General features: G+C 44.2%; 1 protein-coding gene across 1 annotated transcript; it reads right to left on the bottom strand.

Moving 5' to 3' along the window:
* Window positions 1-8,526: 8,526 nt before the first annotated feature.
* Window positions 8,527-19,488, bottom strand: RHO (rhodopsin). Its single transcript, XM_082265831.1, has 5 exons — window positions 18,732-19,488; window positions 17,740-17,908; window positions 14,749-14,914; window positions 12,520-12,759; window positions 8,527-9,737 (listed from the first exon to the last, which is right to left on the bottom strand). Exons 1-5 carry the CDS (start codon window positions 19,090-19,092, stop codon window positions 9,609-9,611), a joined length of 1,065 nt encoding a protein of 354 aa, XP_082121957.1. The 5' UTR covers window positions 19,093-19,488; the 3' UTR covers window positions 8,527-9,608.
* Between the last annotated feature and the right edge of the window lie 249 nt (window positions 19,489-19,737).

Below are 19,737 nucleotides of genomic sequence, written 5' to 3'. Positions count from 1 at the left end.
TTTAGGTTTGACCTCATATTATATGGTTTTGGTAAATCTAAAGCTGGATACACACAATACCATTTTCTGTATTTCCTTTAGATTACCTTTAGATTTACCAAAACCATATAATATGAGGTCAAACCCAAACACTTTCAATTTGTATGCAATCAGGCCGGCCCTTGCACTTCATAGTTGAAGTTAAAGGAAATGCAACAACAAAAGTTGTATAGTGTGTATCCAGCTTAAAGTAAAACTGTACACAAAAATTGTATGTATGTAATGTATGGCCAGCCTAACTCCATCTTTTCTTTGACTTTAAATAGTTTGTTTGGGTCACCTTGACAAACTGTGATTGAGGGTCTCATTCACACCAGCAGCACTGGGCTGCTTTGCCCAATGCAGGGAAATTTGCTCAAAAGAACATGGTGCATTTTCTTTTTTTCATTTTGGAAAGAGTAAAGCTGGATACACACTATACAACTTTTGTTGGTAGATTTCCTTTAGATTTATCTTTAACCAGTGGCGGCCGGTGCGTTGGAGGCGCAGGGGCGCCGCCCACCCATCCATGCGTCCGGCCCCCTAATCTGCATGCGGGGCGCCGGATGCATGGAGTTCAATGGGGCTTTTTTTTTTTTAGTCACCTGATTAGAGGGTCTAATAGGCTTCAGCAAAGGGTGAAAATTCGCTATTGTCACACGGGTCCTCCTCCAGGCCAATCAGGAAGCGGGTCCGATACGCGCTTCTTAATTGGCCAAAAGGCAAACCCCATGCCATTGGCCGAGGAGGAGGCGGGAGGACTGAGGACTCGAGGAGACGCCAGGGGACTGAAGAGAAGCCGCCGCTACAGGTAAGTGCAATGGTCTCGGGGGGGGGGCTTGGCACGCTGTTCACTCTGCATTGAAAGGGGGCACGCTGGCATCTCTGCATTGAAAGGGGGCACGGTGATCTCTGCATTGAAAGGGGGCACAGTGATCTCTGCATTGAAAGGGGGCACGTTGATCTCTGTGCATTGAAAGGGGGCATGCTGGTCACTGCATTGAAAGGGGGCATGCTGGTCACTGCATTGAAAGGGGGCACACTGGTCCCTGTGCATTGAAAGGGGGCACGCTGGTCCCTGTGCATTGAAAGGGGGTACGCTGGTCTCTGTGCATTGAAAGGGGGCACACTGGTCCCTCTGCATTGAAAGGGGGCACGCTGGTCCCTGTGCATTGAAAGGAGGCACGCTGGTCTCTCTGCATTGAAAGGGGGCACGCTGGTCTCTGTGCATTGAAAGGGGGCACGCTGGTCTCTCTGCATTGAAAGGGGGCACGCTGGTCCCTGTGCATTGAAAGGGGGCACGCTGGTCTCTGTGCATTGAAAGGGGGCACACTGGTCCCTGTGCATTGAAAGGGGGCACGCTGGTCCCTGTGCATTGAAAGGGGGCACACTGGTCCCTGTGCATTGAAAGGGGGCACGCTGGTCCCTGTGCATTGAAAGGAGGCACGCTGGTCTCTCTGCATTGAAAGGGGGCACGCTGGTCTCTGTGCATTGAAAGGGGGCACGCTGGTCTCTCTGCATTGAAAGGGGGCACGCTGGTCCCTGTGCATTGAAAGGGGGCACACTGGTCTCTGTGCATTGAAAGGGGGCACACTGGTCCCTGTGCATTGAAAGGGGGCACACTGGTCCCTGTGCATTGAAAGGGGGCACGCTGGTCCCTGTGCATTGAAAGGAGGCACGCTGGTCTCTCTGCATTGAAAGGGGGCACGCTGGTCTCTGTGCATTGAAAGGGGGCACGCTGGTCTCTCTGCATTGAAAGGGGGCACGCTGGTCCCTGTGCATTGAAAGGGGGCACGCTGGTCCCTGTGCATTGAAAGGAGGCACGCTGGTCTCTCTGCATTGAAAGGGGGCACGCTGGTCTCTGTGCATTGAAAGGGGGCACGCTGGTCTCTCTGCATTGAAAGGGGGCACGCTGGTCCCTGTGCATTGAAAGGGGGCACGCTGGTCTCTGTGCATTGAAAGGGGGCACACTGGTCCCTGTGCATTGAAAGGGGGCACGCTGGTCCCTGTGCATTGAAAGGGGGCACGCTATGCCTTAATTACTGAAGGCCCCTTTCACACTTTTGTGACCTCAAAGTCACGCAATTTTTTACAGCGTTTTTTGCCGCAAAGCAATGCCTATTACATTTTTCTGTTTGCGCTCCCCCAAAAATTTTGAGCACCAGCCGCCACTGACTACAAGAGAGTACAACTAACTACCTGGAATATATACCTTACTATATACATATTACAGGGAACACTATATACTACAAGAGACTCTTGTAGTATGTTCCCTGTAATATGTATATAGTAAGGAATATACTCCAGCCTAGTTGTACTCTCTTGTAGTATATATTGGTCCCTGTAATATGTATATAGTAAGGTATACACTCCAGGTAGTTAGTTGTACTCTCTTGTAGTATATTCTCGTGGGTGATTGTGTAGGCAGGGGGCCCCAGTGCACTGTATTGCCCAGCGGCCTATAAGGCTCTTAAGATGGCACTGGTATTACCAGGTGTAAATACTTCATATGTTTTTTATTTAATGTAACACATTTTCTCTCAGTGCACACTAATGCAGTTTGTTGGTGTGAACTGGGCCTATTAGAAACAATCGATCTCAGCTTGTCATTGTGTTGGGCCTATATTGAGCAGGGCAGCCCAATTTTCTCTTTTTTTAGGTTTTGGAAAGAGGAAAGCAATAGTGACCTTGGATGATGCCTAAACAATGATGGCGCTGCCCTTCTTGAGAGAAATATAGATGAATGCATTGACACAGGGAGTACTGTGATCTCTGTAAAAGGTCATATTAAAATGGAGATTTTACCCATCGCTTGGCATTCTTGATCTCAGGGTGCTTAGATTTGGTGGCTGCTTTTGTTTTCTGCCTTTTTTTCCCCTTCATTTTCACCCAGTAATCCTGCAAATAATACATTCCATGTCCCTTGGTGGCCGACATTTTTTATTTTTTCTTCCACTGTATCCATGAAGGAAGCCGTGGTTGATGGACTACATACATGTCTGCATGTGTTTATCTCCATTACATGGGGGAAGGAGGGTGTAATGACGAGATTAGCAGTTTACAAAAAGTAAATTATACGATTTTTTTGCTATCTGTTAATCTCACAGGAAAAGACAAAAGCACTGCATTTCTGGCAAAACCAACAGAAATTTTCTGTACGTGCCTAAAATGTTCTTAACCAGAAAAATAAATACCAATTAAACCACCACATCTAGTAAGCCGCACTATGTTACATTTTTGTTTTAGGGTTTAGATATTTTTTAACAAAAATAGGTGATGCTAGGTCCACATTATCTGCATGGAAGGTGGGTCTTGAGATATAACTATAGACAAAACATTTCCCTAGTACGCATCATATCAGTCTACAGTGGTACTATGGGGTTGAAAGGTCGGAGGTAACCAAGGCTGACACTATGAGCCACCAGGAAAGGAAACCTTGTGGTAAGTATGCACAGGGCTTTTTTTCAGCGGGAACGTGGGGGAACGCAGTTCCGACACCTCCAGAACTGAATGTATGTAATGGCAAGGGATGCTCGGGTGTGCTGGAGGGTCTGTTGATGCTGGCTAATAGGCAATCTATTGTTGCTGGAGGGGATCTATTTTTGCGAAGGATGGGGGTCTATAGTGGCTGGGGAGGTCTTCTGATGCTCATGGGGGATGTATTGTTACTGGGGTTGTTGGTGGGTCAGTTGTTGCTGGGAGGGATTTATTGTTGAGGGAGAGGTCTTTGCCGCTTGCTGCTGGAGGGTCTTTTGATGCTGGCTACTGGGTAATCTAGTATTGCTGGAGGGGATCTATTTGCGCAGAGGATCTATTGTTGCTGGAGAAGTCTGTTGTTGTTGGTGGGGTATCTATTGTTGCTGGGGTGGGTCTTATGTTGCAGGGCATCAATCATTGCTGGGAGGGATCTACTGTTGAGGGAGGAGTCTAATGTTGCTGGCTGCTGGAGGGTCTATTGATGCTGGCTGTTGGAAGTCCATTGTTGCAGGGGTGGATCTATTGTCGCTGGGGTGTCCATTGTTTCTAGATATATTATATTGCCTTTCTTGTTGTTGTTAATTCTCTAAAAGGGGTGGTACTGGGAGGTGGGTAAGAGGTGAAACCAAGGAACGGTGTTCGGAGGTGGGTAGGGGACGGAGTCAAGGGGTGACTCAGAAGGGAGGAGTTCCTGCACCTATTCTGTGAGAAAAAAAGCCCTGGTATGCACAACAATTTTCCAGATTCCTGGTACTCATCATGTCAGCCTAGGATGACTCCAGCCATAGTGGAGTATGGATGGACAATCATTTTCCAGATTCCTGGTACAGTGTACTCATCATGTCATCCTTCTCCAACCATCGTAGACTGACGTGATGAGCCACCAGTAAAGGACATTTATGGTAAGTATGGACAACAATTTTCCAGGTTCTTGGTACTCATCGGGGGTTGATTTACTAAAACTGGAAAGTGCAAAATCTGGTGCAGCTCTGCGGAAAAAGGAATCCGCTTCCAGGCTTTTTCGTCAAAGCTTAATTGAGAAAACTGATGTTCAAAGCTGATTGGCTACCATGCACAGCTGCACCAGCTTTTGCACTCTCCAGTTTTAGTAAATCAAACCCATCATGTCAGCCTAGGATGACTCCAGCCATGGTGGAGTATGGATGGACAATCATTTTCCAGATTCCTGGTACAGTGTACTCATCATGCCATCCTTCTCCAACCATAGTAGACTGACATGATGAGCCACCAGTAAAGGACATTTATGGTAAGTATGGACAGCAATTTTCCAGGTTCTTGGTACTCATCGGGGGTTGATTTACTAAAACTGGAAAGTGCAAAATCTGGTGCAGCTCTGCGGAAAAACAAATCAGCTTCCAGGCTTTTTCATCAAAGCTTAATTGAGAAAGCTGAAGTTCAAAGCTGATAGGCTACCATGCACAGCTGCACCAGCTTTTGCACTCTCCAGTCTTAGTAAAACAAACCCATCAAGTCAGCCTAGGTTGACTTTACTCATAGTGGAGTATGGATGGACAAAAGTTTTCTAAATTCTTGGTACTCACCATTTCAGACTACTCTACTCACAGTAGGCTGACATGATGAGCCACTAAAAAAGGACAATTATGGTAAGTATGGACAACAGTTTTCCAAATTCCCTAGTACTTATCATGTCAGCCAACTCTACCCATAGTAGGCTGGCATGATGAGCCACCAGGAAAGGAAAGTTTCGGTAAGTATGGACAACAGTTTTTCAGATTTCATATAGAGTGGTAAGGGGATAGAACCAATGTCACTTTTTTTCCCTGTCTGTGTTCCTTTTAGAGGATTCAATCTCTAGCTGCCTTGATCACTATTGTCACTGAGAATGATAGTGAGAGTAAACCCAAAAAATGAAGTTGCCACCAGAACAGGAATAGAGGGGAACTTCCAAAAGGAAATTTTTTTTCCATGAAAAGTATTGGTTATACCCTACCCTGGTTATCGCTATTACAGACAACCCATTACAACCCTCCCCTACTCTATACATCTATTAATCATCCATTCTTCACAACATATTTTTTTAAATTCCTGATTCTCATCATGTCAATCTACTCCATCCATAGTAGGCTGACATGAAGAGCCACCAGGAAAGGAAAATTCTGATAAGTATGGACAACAGTTTTCCAGATACCTGGCACTCATCGTGTCAGCCTACTCAAACTCCAGCTTTGTCTCGCTGTTAGGGAGATTCAGTTTCTCTAATTGCCCTGACCACTAATGTCATTGTGAATGAAAGTGAGAGTAAATCCAAAATGTTGAGTTGCCACCAGAACAGGAATAGAAGGAAAACCTTCCAAAGGTAACACTTTTCCCATGAAAAGTGTTAGTTTTAGCCCTCTCCTGTTTATCTCCATTACAGACAACCAATTACAAACCTCAACTACTCTACCTAACTATAAATTACTAATTCTTCCCACCAGTTTTTCAAATTCATGGTATTCATCATGTCACCCAACTCTATCCAGAGTAGACTGAAATGACGAGCGGCCAGGAAAAGAAAATTGTGGTAAGTATAGACAACAATTTGTCAGATACCTGGTACTCATTATGTCAGCCAACTCTACCCAGAGTAGACTGAAATGATCAACGGCCAGGAAAAGAAAATTGTGGTAAGTATAGACAACAATTTTCCATATACCTGGTACTCATTATGTCAGCCAACTCTACCCAGAGTAGACTGAAATGATCAACGGCCAGGAAAAGAAAATTGTGGTAAGTATAGACAACAATTTTCCAGATACCTGGTATTCATTATGTCAGCCTAGGTTGACTCCACCCATAAAGTGGAGTATGGATGGAAAACAGTTTTCCAAATTCCTGGCATTCATCATGTCAGCCTACTCTGCCTAAAGTAGGCTTACACGTTGAGCAACTAGAAAAAGGAAAATTTTGGTAAGTATAGACAACAATTTTCCAGATACCTGGTACTCATTATGTCAGCCTAGGTTGACTCCACCCATAAGTGGAGTATGGATGGAAAACAGTTTTCCAAATTCCTGGCACTCATGATGTCAGCCTATAGTAGGCTTACACGTTGAGCAACTAGAAAAAGGAAAATTTTGGTAAGTATGGACATCAATTTTCCAAAGTGTTGGAAAGAGTTGGATAGAAAGGTGAGGGGATAGAACCAGGGCCGGATTAAGAGCATCATGGGCTTGGTGCTGAGGATTTTGAAGGGCCTTAAGGGCCGTGCCTTGCCATGCACCCAGAGGAGGAAGGGTGCAGCCATGCATGCCTAATTCAACATGGGATGCTGTCTCTGAAGCCCATAAACACATCCATGCATCGGCAACTGTCCTTCCTTGTCCGGCCTTCGTGCTGTGTGGGGAGGTTCTGAGGGTGCTGCCTGGGGAAGCGAGCATAGAAGCCAGACTTCTGTGTTTACAAGTGACAGAAGAGCGGTAACAGTGAATATGGCCAACCCGGGGCCTATATAAAAGGTAGGGGCCTGGAGCTGCAGCTCCAATAGCCCCTACGTTAATCTGGCCCTGGATAGAACCACTGTCAGCTTTTTTTCCTGTCTGTGTCCCTGTTAGAGAGAGTCACTCTCTAATTGTCCTAAACACTAAGGTCATAGTAAATCCAAAATTTTGAGTTGCCACCAGAGCAGGAATAGAGGAGAAACTTCCAATGGGGATACTTTTTTTAAAAACCTTCCCATGTTTAGGTCTATCCCAGACAACCCGTTACAACCTCCCCCCTATTCTTTCCAACTTTTATTCACCCATTCTCCCCAACATGACCCATTACAACCTCCCCCCTATTCTTTCCAACTTTTATTCACCCATTCTCCCCAACATGAAGACATATACAAAGACACACACTTAAGCAGGAAATGTTTTTTATGTGGAAATATCTGCTATCTTATCGTACAGAAAATAAACAGCTACTATCAGGAAAGATTGCATTACATTGATCATCTTCCCACTGAGACACCATGTGACCACACTCTTGTGTACAGAGTATATACCTGCCTACACGTGTGCACATATACATGTGAATATCAATGTGCACACACATCTACATAAACCGCTTTATTCCTATTTACAAACATCTTGTCGGTACCGCAGAGTTCTGCAGGTTGGCTTTTTCAGGGGGCCGCTTCGTGAAAGGGGTGCAGAGCATCCTACATACCCCTCTGTTCCCCGTTCAGTCGTTCTCTTGTGAAATAAAAGGAACCTGCCTCAGAATCTAAATTATCCATTTCCACAGCTTAAATTGGTTAGAAAAAGGTGTTTTCTGGGTTTTTTAAGCATCTTACTGCCACACAAAATGCAGGTATTGTTGCAGGGGAACATTAATGTTATTATAAAGTCCTTCTGCCAGAAGTCCCTCACTGACATGCATTCTTCTGGCAGAGAAATTGACAATTCCTCAAATGCCAATTTTAGAGGAAGAACACCAATGGGGTAGAAGATCAATTTCGACTTTGCCATATGGGAAGCCATCAAGGCCTTAAAAGCCTCACTGACATGCATTCTTCTAGCAGTGAAATTGATAATTCCTCAAATGCCAATTTTAGAGGAAGAACACCAATGGGGTAGAAGATCAATTTCGACTTTGCCATATGGGAAGCCATCAAGGCCTTAAAAGCCTCACCGACATGCATTCTTCTGGCAGTGAAATTGATAATTCCTCAAATGCCAATTTTAGAGGAAGAACACCAATGGGGTAGAAGATCAATTTCGGCTTTGCCATATGGGAAGCCATCAAGGCCTTAAAAGCCTCACTGACATGCATTCTTCTGGCAGTGAAATTGATAATTCCTCAAATGCCAATTTTAGAGGAAGAACACCAATGGAGTAGAAGATCAATTTCGACTTTGCCATATGGGAAGCCATCAAGACCTTAAAAGCCTCACTGACATGCATTCTTCTGGCAGTGAAATTGATAATTCCTCAAATGCCAATTTTAGAGGAAGAACACCAATGGGGTAGAAGATCGATTTCGGCTTTGCCATATGGGAAGCCATCAAGGCCTTAAAAGCCTCACTGACATGCATTCTTCTGGCAGTGAAATTGATAATTCCTCAAATGCCAATTTTAGAGGAAGAACACCAATGGGGTAGAAGATCAATTTCGGCTTTGCCATATGGGAAGCCATCAAGGCCTTTAAAATTGTGCTAAACTTTACAATAGGAAGAATCAGTTGGTGTAAAAGATGGATTATGAACTAACTGGTCCCTTATTGGCTCAAGAACACGAAGAGAAAGTTAGTTGCCTGAGAGGTTGCTAAGTTATCAACCACAAGACCAAAACTCTTTTCAACTGAGTTGCTTTTTTTTTTGTGTCTTTTATCGTGTTTGGAAGCCTCACTTGGCCATGAGCAGCAACAGAAGAATATGGAGAACATCGCCAATGATGATTAATTTTTGGTGGCGCGCAGCTCTTTCTGGTCAGCAAACAGTTTGGAGAGTTTGGGTTTAAAACGTAAATTAAATAATAAGACAGTTCTAAACATTTTTTTTGTATTTTTTTTACTTGCAAAGTGCTCGTTATTACAGCTGTAGAGGGTCTGTCTAACCTCACTATCAGACGTTACCCAAGAGAAAGAAAAAAAAAAAAAAAGAAAAATAAGCAGAAAACTGGAATTTATATAACGTATTACAAAAAAAAACTTTCTGTTGCATTACAAAGACAAATTTAGCAAGATGAACTGGCCAGACACTGCTTTGCGCCGTGGTATCAACACCCAAGAGCTGCCGATTCTAGGACGTGTGTTGCTTTAAGTCTCTTGTCTTTTTTTGTGTGCAGAAGGCGTCTCCAGGCTAGCGGGATTTCTCGGCATTGAGGTATATACAATTCTGAGCAAATTCTTGCCTTGTTTGGTTGGTGAAAAGAAACCCCTTCGCTGCCATAATGGCTCCATCGCATTGCAAAGCAACTTAATGCAGTCGGTTTCAGCAGCGAAGGGGTTGGGAGGAGAGGTTCTTCTTACCCCTTCTGGGCAAAATATGTTTCAGGTATTTAAAGGGGGACATGGCGGCATTCTTTGCCTTAGCGAGGAGGAGGCGGAGATGGGGTAGCGGGAGCTGAGTGAGGCAGCGCACCCTGACACAGGCTTGGACGATGATCTTATGCAGGTGACACCTGGCTGGTAGAGACAGAGGTGGATTCTGTCTTAGAAGTGGCAGCAGAGGAGGCATCGTCATCTCCAAAGGGATTTTTGCCACAACACAGGGTGGTGATCATGCAGTTACGGAACTATGGGGAGAAAGAAAACAGTCATTAGTGGAATAGATGAGGGTGAGAAGTCTAAGTACCTGTAAATCTTTTTACTTCATTCACCACTCTCTACTTTACTTTGCACTTCTGTTCTTGTGATAAAATCTGTGTTGCTGGAGAACCTCTACTGCAGGGATCCTCAAACTACGGCCCTCCAGCTGTTGCGGAACTACACATCCCATGAGGCATTGTATATCGTTGACATTCACAGACATGACTAGGCATGATGGGAATTGTAGTTCCTGAACCACTGGAGGGCCATAGTTTGAACCCCTGCTTTATTGTCTATCTCTCATTTCCTAAAATATCTGAGCTGGCTGGTTTTGTTTCCTTTAGTATTTGATACTTCTCTTCTGAAATAATCTATTCTGCCAGTGGATTCTGTTTTTAATCCCTATTCAGTAGTTTCACATTGTTGCAGGCATGGTTCCTTTTACTGGTTTATCCTCATTATGTAGCTGCTCCTTCTACTGATAATTTCTATTTTGTAGCTTTACATCCTTGAAAGCCCTGCTTCTTCTACTGCCTAATTCCCCTTCTGTAGCTTTGCATACTTGATATGGGAGTAGCCCCTTGCCTTTCTGTATGGGGCCCAGGCCCCATAGGTTCAACAGGGGGGACCAAGAGCAGCAGAAGCGGATGCAATTACTGGAACCAATACCCCTGTGTTTACAATGCTTCCGGTTGTAAATGAACAGGGAGCCTCTGTACAGAGCGCTTCCTCTTCATTCATTCTGCAGCTGAGGCTGCAGAGAAAGAATTAAGGAATCCGTGTCCCCATGATTTTCTAACAGCAGCCCTGCTTGGAGGTCCTGTTTCTTCTAATAGCTAATTCTCATTCTGTAGTTTTGTAATATTGGATGTCCTGCTCCTTCCATTATCTAAATCTCATTCTGTAGCTTTGCATTGTAGGAGGTCCTACTCTTTCCTCTACACAGTTCTCATTCTATAACTTCACATTGTTGGAGGTCCTACTCTTTCCACTGCACAGTTCTCATTCTATAGCTTCACATTGTTGGAGGTCCTACTCTTTCCACTGCACAGTTCTCATTCTATAACTTCACATTGTTGGAGGTCCTACTCTTTCCACTGCACAGTTCTCATTCTATAGCTTCACATTGTTGGAGGTCCTACTCTTTTCACTGCACAGTTCTCATTCTATAGCTTCACATTGTTGGAGGTCCTACTCTTTTCACTGCACAGTTCTCATTCTATAACTTCACATTGTTGGAGGTCCTACTCTTTCCACTGCACAGTTCTCATTCTATAGCTTCACATTGTTGGAGGTCCTACTCTTTCCACTGCCTAATTCTCATTCTGTAGCTTCACCATGTTGGAGGTCCTTCTCCTTCCACTGCCTAATTCTCATCTTGTCCCTTTGCTTTCCTGGAGGTCCTGTTCCTTCCAATATCTAATTCTCATTCTGTAACTTTTCATTGTAGGAGGTCCTGCTCATTCCACTGCACAGTTCTCATTCTATAGATTCACTTTGTTGGAGGTCCTACTCTTTCCACTGCCTAATTCTCATTCTATAACTTCACATTGTTGGAGGTCTTTCTCCTTCCACTGCCAATTTCTCATTTTGTCCCTTTGCTTTCTTGTAGCTTTGCATTGATGGAGGTCCTGCACTGCCCAATTCTCATTCTATACCTTCACATTGTTGGAGGTCCTACTCATTCCACTGCCTAATTCTCATTCTGTAGCTTCACATTGTTGGAGGTTCTACTCCTTCCACTGCCCGATTCTCATTCTATAGGTTCACATTGTTGGAGGTCCTTCTCCTTCCACTGCCTAATTCTCATCTTGTCCCTTTGCTTTCTTGGAGGTCCTGTTCCTGTCAATATCTAATTCTCATTCTGTAACTTTTCATTGTAGGAGGTCCTGCTCATTCCACTGCACAGTTCTCATTCTGTAGCTTCACATTGTTGGAGGTCCTTCTCTTTCCACTGCCTATTTCTCATCTTGTCCCTTTGCTGTCTTGTAGCTTTGCATTGATGGAGGTACTGCACTGCCCAATTCTCATTCTATAGCTTCACATTCTTGGAGGTCCTACTCTTTCCACTGCACAGTTCTCATTCTATAGCTTCACATTGTTGGAGGTCCTACTCTTTCCACTGCACAGTTCTCATTCTATAGCTTCACATTGTTGGAGGTCCTACTCTTTCCACTGCCTAATTCTCATTCTGTAGCTTCACCATGTCGGAGGTCCTTCTCCTTCCACTGCCTAATTCTCATCTTGTCCCTTTGCTTTCTTGGAGGTCCTGTTCCTTCCAATATCTAATTCTCATTCTGTAACTTTTCATTGTAGGAGGTCCTGCTCTTTCCACTTCCTAATTTTCAATCTGCAGCTTTACATCCTTGATGGTTCTGCCCCTTCCCTGCCTAATTCCTACTATGTAGCTTTACTATCTTGGAGGACTGTGTTCCTATTACATTTTATTATCTTTTGTCACGTCCTGCACTATGGCAGTCCCCCATGACATGCAGATCTGTCCTCATACAATTACAACAATGGATAGAGAGCTACCACCCTCCACATTAGCATACCTCCCGTAATAACATAATAATCTTCACTCCTATAAATATACTTTTGCCAAGTCATTTTTTTTTTTACTAGTTGTTTGTAAGCAGCACCTACATACAAGGAAGAGATAACATTAACACAGTAGGCATTGCAGAAAAGCAATTTAGCCCAAAGAAGGTTGGAGTATCAGGAACCAGATGTTCGATGATTAGGAGGAGGAGATGATTAAGCACATACCTGTTTGTTCAGCATAATGTAGATGACAGGGTTGTAGATGGCAGAGCTCTTGGCAAAGAAAGCTGGCACTGTCATGAAAATCGGGCCGAATTCTGAGCCTTGGTGGGTGAAGATGTAGAATGCAACATAGGCGTAGGGGACCCAGCAAATCAGGAAGAAAACGACCATAATGACAACCATGCGGGTGACTTCTTTCTCGGCCTTCTGGGTGGTGGCTGATTCCTGCTGCTGGGCTGCAGCCTGTAGAGGAGAAGAGGGCCAAGGGTGAGAAGGAGGAACAAAGGCCACTTACCTTCTACCACAGCCACCTTCCACCATTAGGGTCTGGGTATATAGGCTTTTTGCATGCATCAGAGCAGCTTCCCTGTTTATACTAAGCAGCTTGAAACGAGTTGACATAAATCACAAGGCAGTCAAACGCACACATGAAGGACCTCTGAATGGTCTAAAAAGCATCTCAAAGAGTTCACTTGAAAGCAAGTTGCATTTGCCCATCGGCACAAGCCCTTTCCAAATGGTAAAAGAGCCACTGAACATGGGATTGCCCTACGGAGGACGCCATTTTGTTTGCTAAATCAATAGCAAATCCACCCTCCATGGTGCCTGTGAGGTTCTCTAGAAAGTTCTCCGATATTGCATAGTTTGTCTTCAACACTTACAATGCATTTCACTGTCATTTTCAAAACACAATTATTCACTCTAAAGTGAATCTGACACACTGCTTTAAGAGTATTGTAGATGGTACCACATAGTACCACTATATGTCCCTGTCTTGTTAAAACGACTCCTCTGTTAAGGGTGGAAAGAGCACTGGGAGGACATCACCTGCCTAATTCTGCTCTTCTATAGTTAAAGTGCATCTAATTTTTTACCAGTATTGAAAAAAGTGGGTAGTAGTTAGGACTCCTGCCAGTTTTTGTGTGTAGCACATCAAACTGCACTGCACAACCTTTGTATAACCCGTCTATAGGGGTGGCTCCCCCCCCCCCACCTCTGCCACTCATACCATCACCGCTGCCACCCATCCCTTCCCCCACCACCACTGCCACTCTTCCCATCCCACCACCGCTGCCACTCATCACATCCCAACCCCCACCAGGGCCAGATTAATGTAGGGGCTATTGGAGCTGCAGCTCCAGGTCCCTACCTTAATATAGGCCCGGGCTAACCAGATTTGCTGTTACTGCTCTTTACCGTCACTTGCAAACACAGAAGTCTGGCTTCTGTAATACAAGTGAAAGCACGTTTTCCCAAGCAGCTCCTTTAGAACCTCCCCACACAGCACGAACGCCAGACACAGAGGGACAGTTGCCGATGCATGGATGTGTTTATGGGCTTCAGAGAGGGCATCCCATGTTGTATTAGGCCTGTGCGGCTGCCCCCTCCTTCTCAGGGCGCATGCTGAGACACGGCCCTTAAGGCCCTTCAAAATCCTCAGCACCAAGCCCATGATGCTCTTAATCCAGCCCTGACCCCCACCACTGATCCAATTCCCCCCTCCCCCATCACTTCTGCCATTAATACCATCACCCCCCCCCCACCATCGCTGCCACTGATCCAATTCCCCCCTCCCCACCACTTCTGCCATTAATACCATCCCCCCCCGCCACCGCTGCCACTGATCCAATTCCCCCCTCCCTACCACTTCTGCCATTAATACCATCCCCCCCACCACAGCTGCCACTCATCCCACCCACCCACCACAGCTGCCACTCATCCCGTCCCACCACTGCTGCCACCCATCCCATCCCACCACCGTCGCTGCCATTAAGCCGGGGGGGGGGGGGCGGCAAAATGAAGTTTCGCCTAGGGTGTCAAAAATCATTGCACCAGCCCTGGGTGGCTGCTTGGATAAATGGTGACACTGTGCAAATCCAAAGCAAACACTACAAGGGAGCTTCCCATATGACTCTTTCATGAAGTCCAATATCAGTAGAAATACCTAAGTTTCGAGGGAATGCAGGCTCTCTTTTTCAAGGGTAGGTGGGGTCCCTGTCTTCCCACCTTAAAAAAGATTTTAAAAACATTGGTATTTCTATTGATCTGGGACTTCAGTAAATAGTCTTCTTGGAAGTTCAGTTGGAGTGCTGGCTGATTGACAGCAAGTAAAGGGGACATTTTCTGAACAGAACAGGTCAAGTGATTGATCATGGTAAGAAAGGGGGAACAATGAATGTAGAAGGTTTGTAGACCCCCCAGAAGGTAAGTGGTCCTGCCCTCAGCACCTACCTCTTTCACAGTGCACACCAGACGTCCGTAGCAGAAGGAAATGATGATCAGAGGGATGAGGAAGTGGACAACGAACATGTAGATGACAAAGGACTCATTGTTGACCTCAGGCTTCAGAGTGTAGTAGTCAACTCCACATGAGCACTGCATTCCCTCAGGGATGTATCTGGAAGAAAACAGAGGAGATGGTCTGGATGTCTGGGGAGAGTAGACTTGTACCCTTAGAAATCCATAATTGAAAGAGCTGAGATCAAAGAACGAAAAGGGGTAGGTCAGGGACAGTCAGGCTGGGAAGGAAAGGAGAAGATAATGGCGGACAAATGAGGCGGTCTCTAACCTGCTGCAGCTTCTAATGCACATTGTAAGAGGCTCACAGTATACAGTGAAATCAAAATAAGCTATTTCAATCCAGGAGAGGAGACTGTACACCTGAGTAAGACTGAAGTGAAAGCTGGAGGTCAGATTTAATTTATTTACTCCAACTGTCCCGCTTTGGTAGGTACAGTCCCTGTATGTCCTATTCTTCCTTCCTCCATAGTTATGATTGTTGAGGTGTGATGTGTAGATCTGCATAAAAAAATCTATAATAGACAATAATCAAATAACCTCAACAATCAAAACGATGGAGTAAGGAAGAATAGGACATACAGGGACTGTCCCTGCCAAAGCGGGACAGTTGGAGTAAATACATTAAATCTAACCTTCAGTCTTCCCTTCAGTATTTTTCAGTTGTACAGTCTCCTCTCCTTATTGTTTGCATTATTCTATTAACATTTTATATATATTACACCAACGTTGATTATTGTATGCTAACATAAAAAAAAAGATATAGTGAAAAGAAAGCACCAATGGGTTTTAATTGATATAAATACATAAGGGGTCCATATAGTGAACTTGGTATTGAGTCATCATTTTAAGGTCAACACAGAGGACAAGGGGGCACTCTTTACCTCTAGAGGAAAACTGATTTTGTCCACAAATACGGAAAGGTTTCTTCACCCAAAGAGCTGTGAAAATGTGGAATAGACTCCCTCCAGAGGTGGTTCTGGCCAGCTCACTAGATTGCTTTTAAAAAGGCCTGGATTCTTTCCTGGGTGTACATAATATAAGTGGGTACTAATATTTATAGGTAAAGTTGATCCAGGGAATATCCGATTGCCTCTTGGGGGATCAGGAAGGATTTTTTACCTGCTGGAGCAATTTGAATCATGGTTTGCTGAGGTTTTTTCGCCTTCCTCTGGATCAACTGCGGGTATAGGATTGTGTATATGGGATTGTATGGTTGGGTTTTCAATAGTTTTTTGTTTTTTTGTTGGTTGAGCCAGATGGACTTGCGTCTTTTTTCAACCTGACTAACTATGTAACTATATATAAAGGTCAGGAAGGTAAAATAATTACAACAGCATTTTAGCACCAGTGACTGGGGACTAATACCTACTCTTTCTTTAAAGTTTGCATGTCACTCTTTTGTTCTTGGAAGTTTTATAGTGTATATAAAGCCAATATTTTTAGCTTTGGATAGAGCAGGGAATGGCTAAAGCCCCTAATATTTTTGTTGTTTATGTCCTGCTTTGGACATTTCCTGGCTGACGCAACCAGAAATCGCCCCAAAAAGAAGCAGAATTTCCATTTTAGTTGTCACTGAAACATTTGTCCTGAATGAAAGAGTTCCTTTTACCTCTAACCTTTCCCAACTCCATCCAAAAAAAAAAAAAAAAAACTTAACAAAATGTAAGTAGTTAGGTTAAGCCCCGTACACATGCACAGATTGTTGGCCAACTGATCGGCCAACTTTTGTCCAGTGTTGTTTGTTGGTTGAAATGTGCTCTAGACTTGCACTGGACTTTTGTTGGCCAACAAAAACCAACTTCAGAAGTGATGTCATGTGATGGTTGACTTTCCCTGTGTTTTTTCTTCTCTGAGCATGCCCAGTCTTGCTCATCTGATTTTTGTCTGCCGAAATCTGTACTGACTGAGGAACAATTGGCCGTTTTTTGTTGGCCAACAAAATTTTTATAGCATGCACACCAGATTTTTTTCGGCCGAAAATTTGCAGTTGGTTGTCGGAAGCATCATACTAACAAGCCTACAATCGGCAGATCGGACGTTGGCCAACAATTTACGGCCAACAATCTGTGCGTGTGTACGGGGCTTTAGTTAGGTTGAACAAAAGAGACAAGTCCACCTAGTTCAACCATTATAAATATAAATATAAATAAATAGAATAAATAGAAAACCTCCATATACAGAACCTTATATGCTCCGTTGATTCAGAGGAAGGCCAAAAATAAACCATTGCATGGCCCTATTTGCTCCAGTCGGAGAAAAACGATTTATTTCCTGATTCCCCCAGAAGGCAATCAGATATTTCCAAAATCAACAATCTCTGGTGTTACCTAAAAAATGTTAATATCTAGTTATGTTTTGTGCATTTAAGAATTCATCCAGCTCATTACCCAGAGTAGGGCAAGATTGAACCCTTTGACAAATGTTTGTAGTTGTCTGTGTCTCTTCTGTGGGAAATTTGGCCCTCTATGTGTCCTGGTGACCATTATCAAGTGATGGAAAATTCTGTCGTCAGAGGCGAGGGAAAATCTCCCAATGGAGACAAGTGTTCCTGTGACAACTGTCTAAGATGGGAATTCTGTTCACATTGAACAATTTTCTTCCCAATTGTGTTGCGTAGAGGAAAAGAGGAAAAGAGGAAAATCTCCCCAGTGGGACGCAGAAAGCATAAATTAACTCCAAAGGGGTTTACACTTTCCTACTTTATCTAGAATTTTTGGCTTTAACCACACATTAAGGTTATCTGCAGCCTCTTCATTCTAAATAAATCTGAAACAGCTCAAAAGAGGAGATAGGGAGGCAATGATGGTAAATGAGGATGGGGGAGGAGGGAACAGGAAAATATGCACGGGCTTTATGCCAGAGTAGGTAAATTAGGGTAACTGGTGGTTTAATCAAATTTCGTAAATTCTCACTGTGATGTACCTGGACCAGCCGAAGAGAGGAGGAACAGCGCAAGCCAAGGCCATGATCCAGGTGAATGCTACACCCATCATTGCATGGTTCTCACCAAATCGGAAATTGCTCATGGGCTTGCAGACCACAATGTATCGCTCAATGGCCAACACCACCAGGGACCAAAGGGCAATTTCACCTGTCAGACAGAAATTAGGGTTATTCATGATTTGAACACAACAAGGTGCCCACCAGCATCAATGTTACACTTGAAATTCTAAACACCTCCCATATTTTCGTAGGTAGCCAAAGCTTTTAGAAATACTGTAGCCATGCTTGCACTGGATTTTCAGATGATGGGCTTCCTCTAAATGTTTACCCCTTTAATTTTTTTATTTTTTTTTTTTCTGACTAGGCCATTTAAAACAAGGCCTCCATTTACTTTGAGTACTCAGATACCAGCATCATGTAATAGGAACAATTGCAGTAGTATCTTACCATACCAACTAATGTGCAACTGATGACCCCCAAGTCTGGATAATTTTGGTGGACTGGTTAAACTGGACTTTCACAACTTTTTTAACTCAAGGTTAGGTCAGGCTGAGTGATGCATACATAAAAAAAACCACTTGTGTGTGCCACCCTTTGAAGACCCAGAAAGTCCTGTTTATTAAGAAACCAAAGCTTTCCAGTTTCAATTGCCTTTGAAGCACCTAGAACTGTCCTTGCCTTTAATAAGAAGAGGATTAAGTGGTCTTGATCCATTAGTTAACTAATCCTGAGCTTTCCCTTTCCCGACTCCTTGACTAACCTTTAAAAAGATATCTATCATGAAGCCCAATACCTATTTCAGACCCCAAGCAGTTGATGAGTCCTAAACCACAGACTAACTTCAAGGCAATGACTACACTTGTATGGAAATTTCTACAGATTCAGCTTTACTGCCCTACTTTATTGGCTACTTCCATCTAAGACAAGTATAGTCCTTCACACCAGATCCCCTTTAAGGGACAGTGACTTACCACCAAGGGTAGCGAAGAAGCCTTCAAAGTAGCAACCATTCTGTCCGAATACAAAGTATCCATGGAGGGAGGTGTACATCGTGATGGTGAATCCACACAGGACCATGAAGTGGTTGGCAAATGCCAAATTTAGCAGGATGTAGTTCAAGGGTGTTCGGAGCTTCTTGTGCTGGATAGTGACATACAGGGTCATGAAGTTGATTGGGAGACCGAGGAGGATGAGCATGAACATGTAGGCGGCCAATACTGAATACTTCCATGGCTCTGCCAGGTAATACTGAGGGTATTCGAAGGGGCTTCGTACTACCCCAGTCTTGTTAGACATGGGGACATAAAAATTGGGACCTTCTGTTCCATTCATGATGGCAGCTCTTGAAAGTTCTCACCCCCCTCGGGTTGGAAACCACTTCTGTGTTTCTCCCTCCTCTCAGGAACCCCAAGAAAAACTTTATGTTCCCAGCAAGAGCCGCTCTACAGAGTGACCGCTAGTACACCGCTCTTTATAACGTGCCACCTTCCATAAGCTGCCACTGCCAATGTCAGCACCCAGGGATTTAGATCTCCATTAATCATTGTAATCCAAGCTAAGGTTGCAAAGTGTTAATTGGCTTCTCCTAAACGTATTAAGGCTACACCTGTCTCACTGTTAAACACAGCAGAGGAAAGTGTATTTAAAAGTGACAACGAGAAATCCAGGTCAGACTAATGAAAGCCCCCCTTATTGCAGCATATCAAAGGGAGCAGATTATTAAAGCTGCATGACGCACACGCTGCAGAGTACGTATATAAATTGTTAGCACTCTGCCCTTGCAAAGCGGGGGTCTCAGATGGGGCACTGTTTGCATGGAGCCTGTCTGTCCCCACTTGTGTTTTGCAGGTTTCCTCTCATAACCCAAAAAACATACGGGAAAAATGATCAGCACCTAACCAAGCTGACCCTGGAAAGCATATAGAGTGCATAGAAATTTAGAAGACTGATGGCAGAAAAAGACCAGGAAACCCATCA

This window comes from Pelophylax lessonae, assembly GCF_965119305.1.
Source record: "Pelophylax lessonae genome assembly, chromosome: 8".
In the NCBI taxonomy this organism is placed as follows: Eukaryota; Metazoa; Chordata; class Amphibia; order Anura; family Ranidae; genus Pelophylax; species Pelophylax lessonae.
This window is presented reverse-complemented; position numbering and strand designations above follow the sequence as displayed.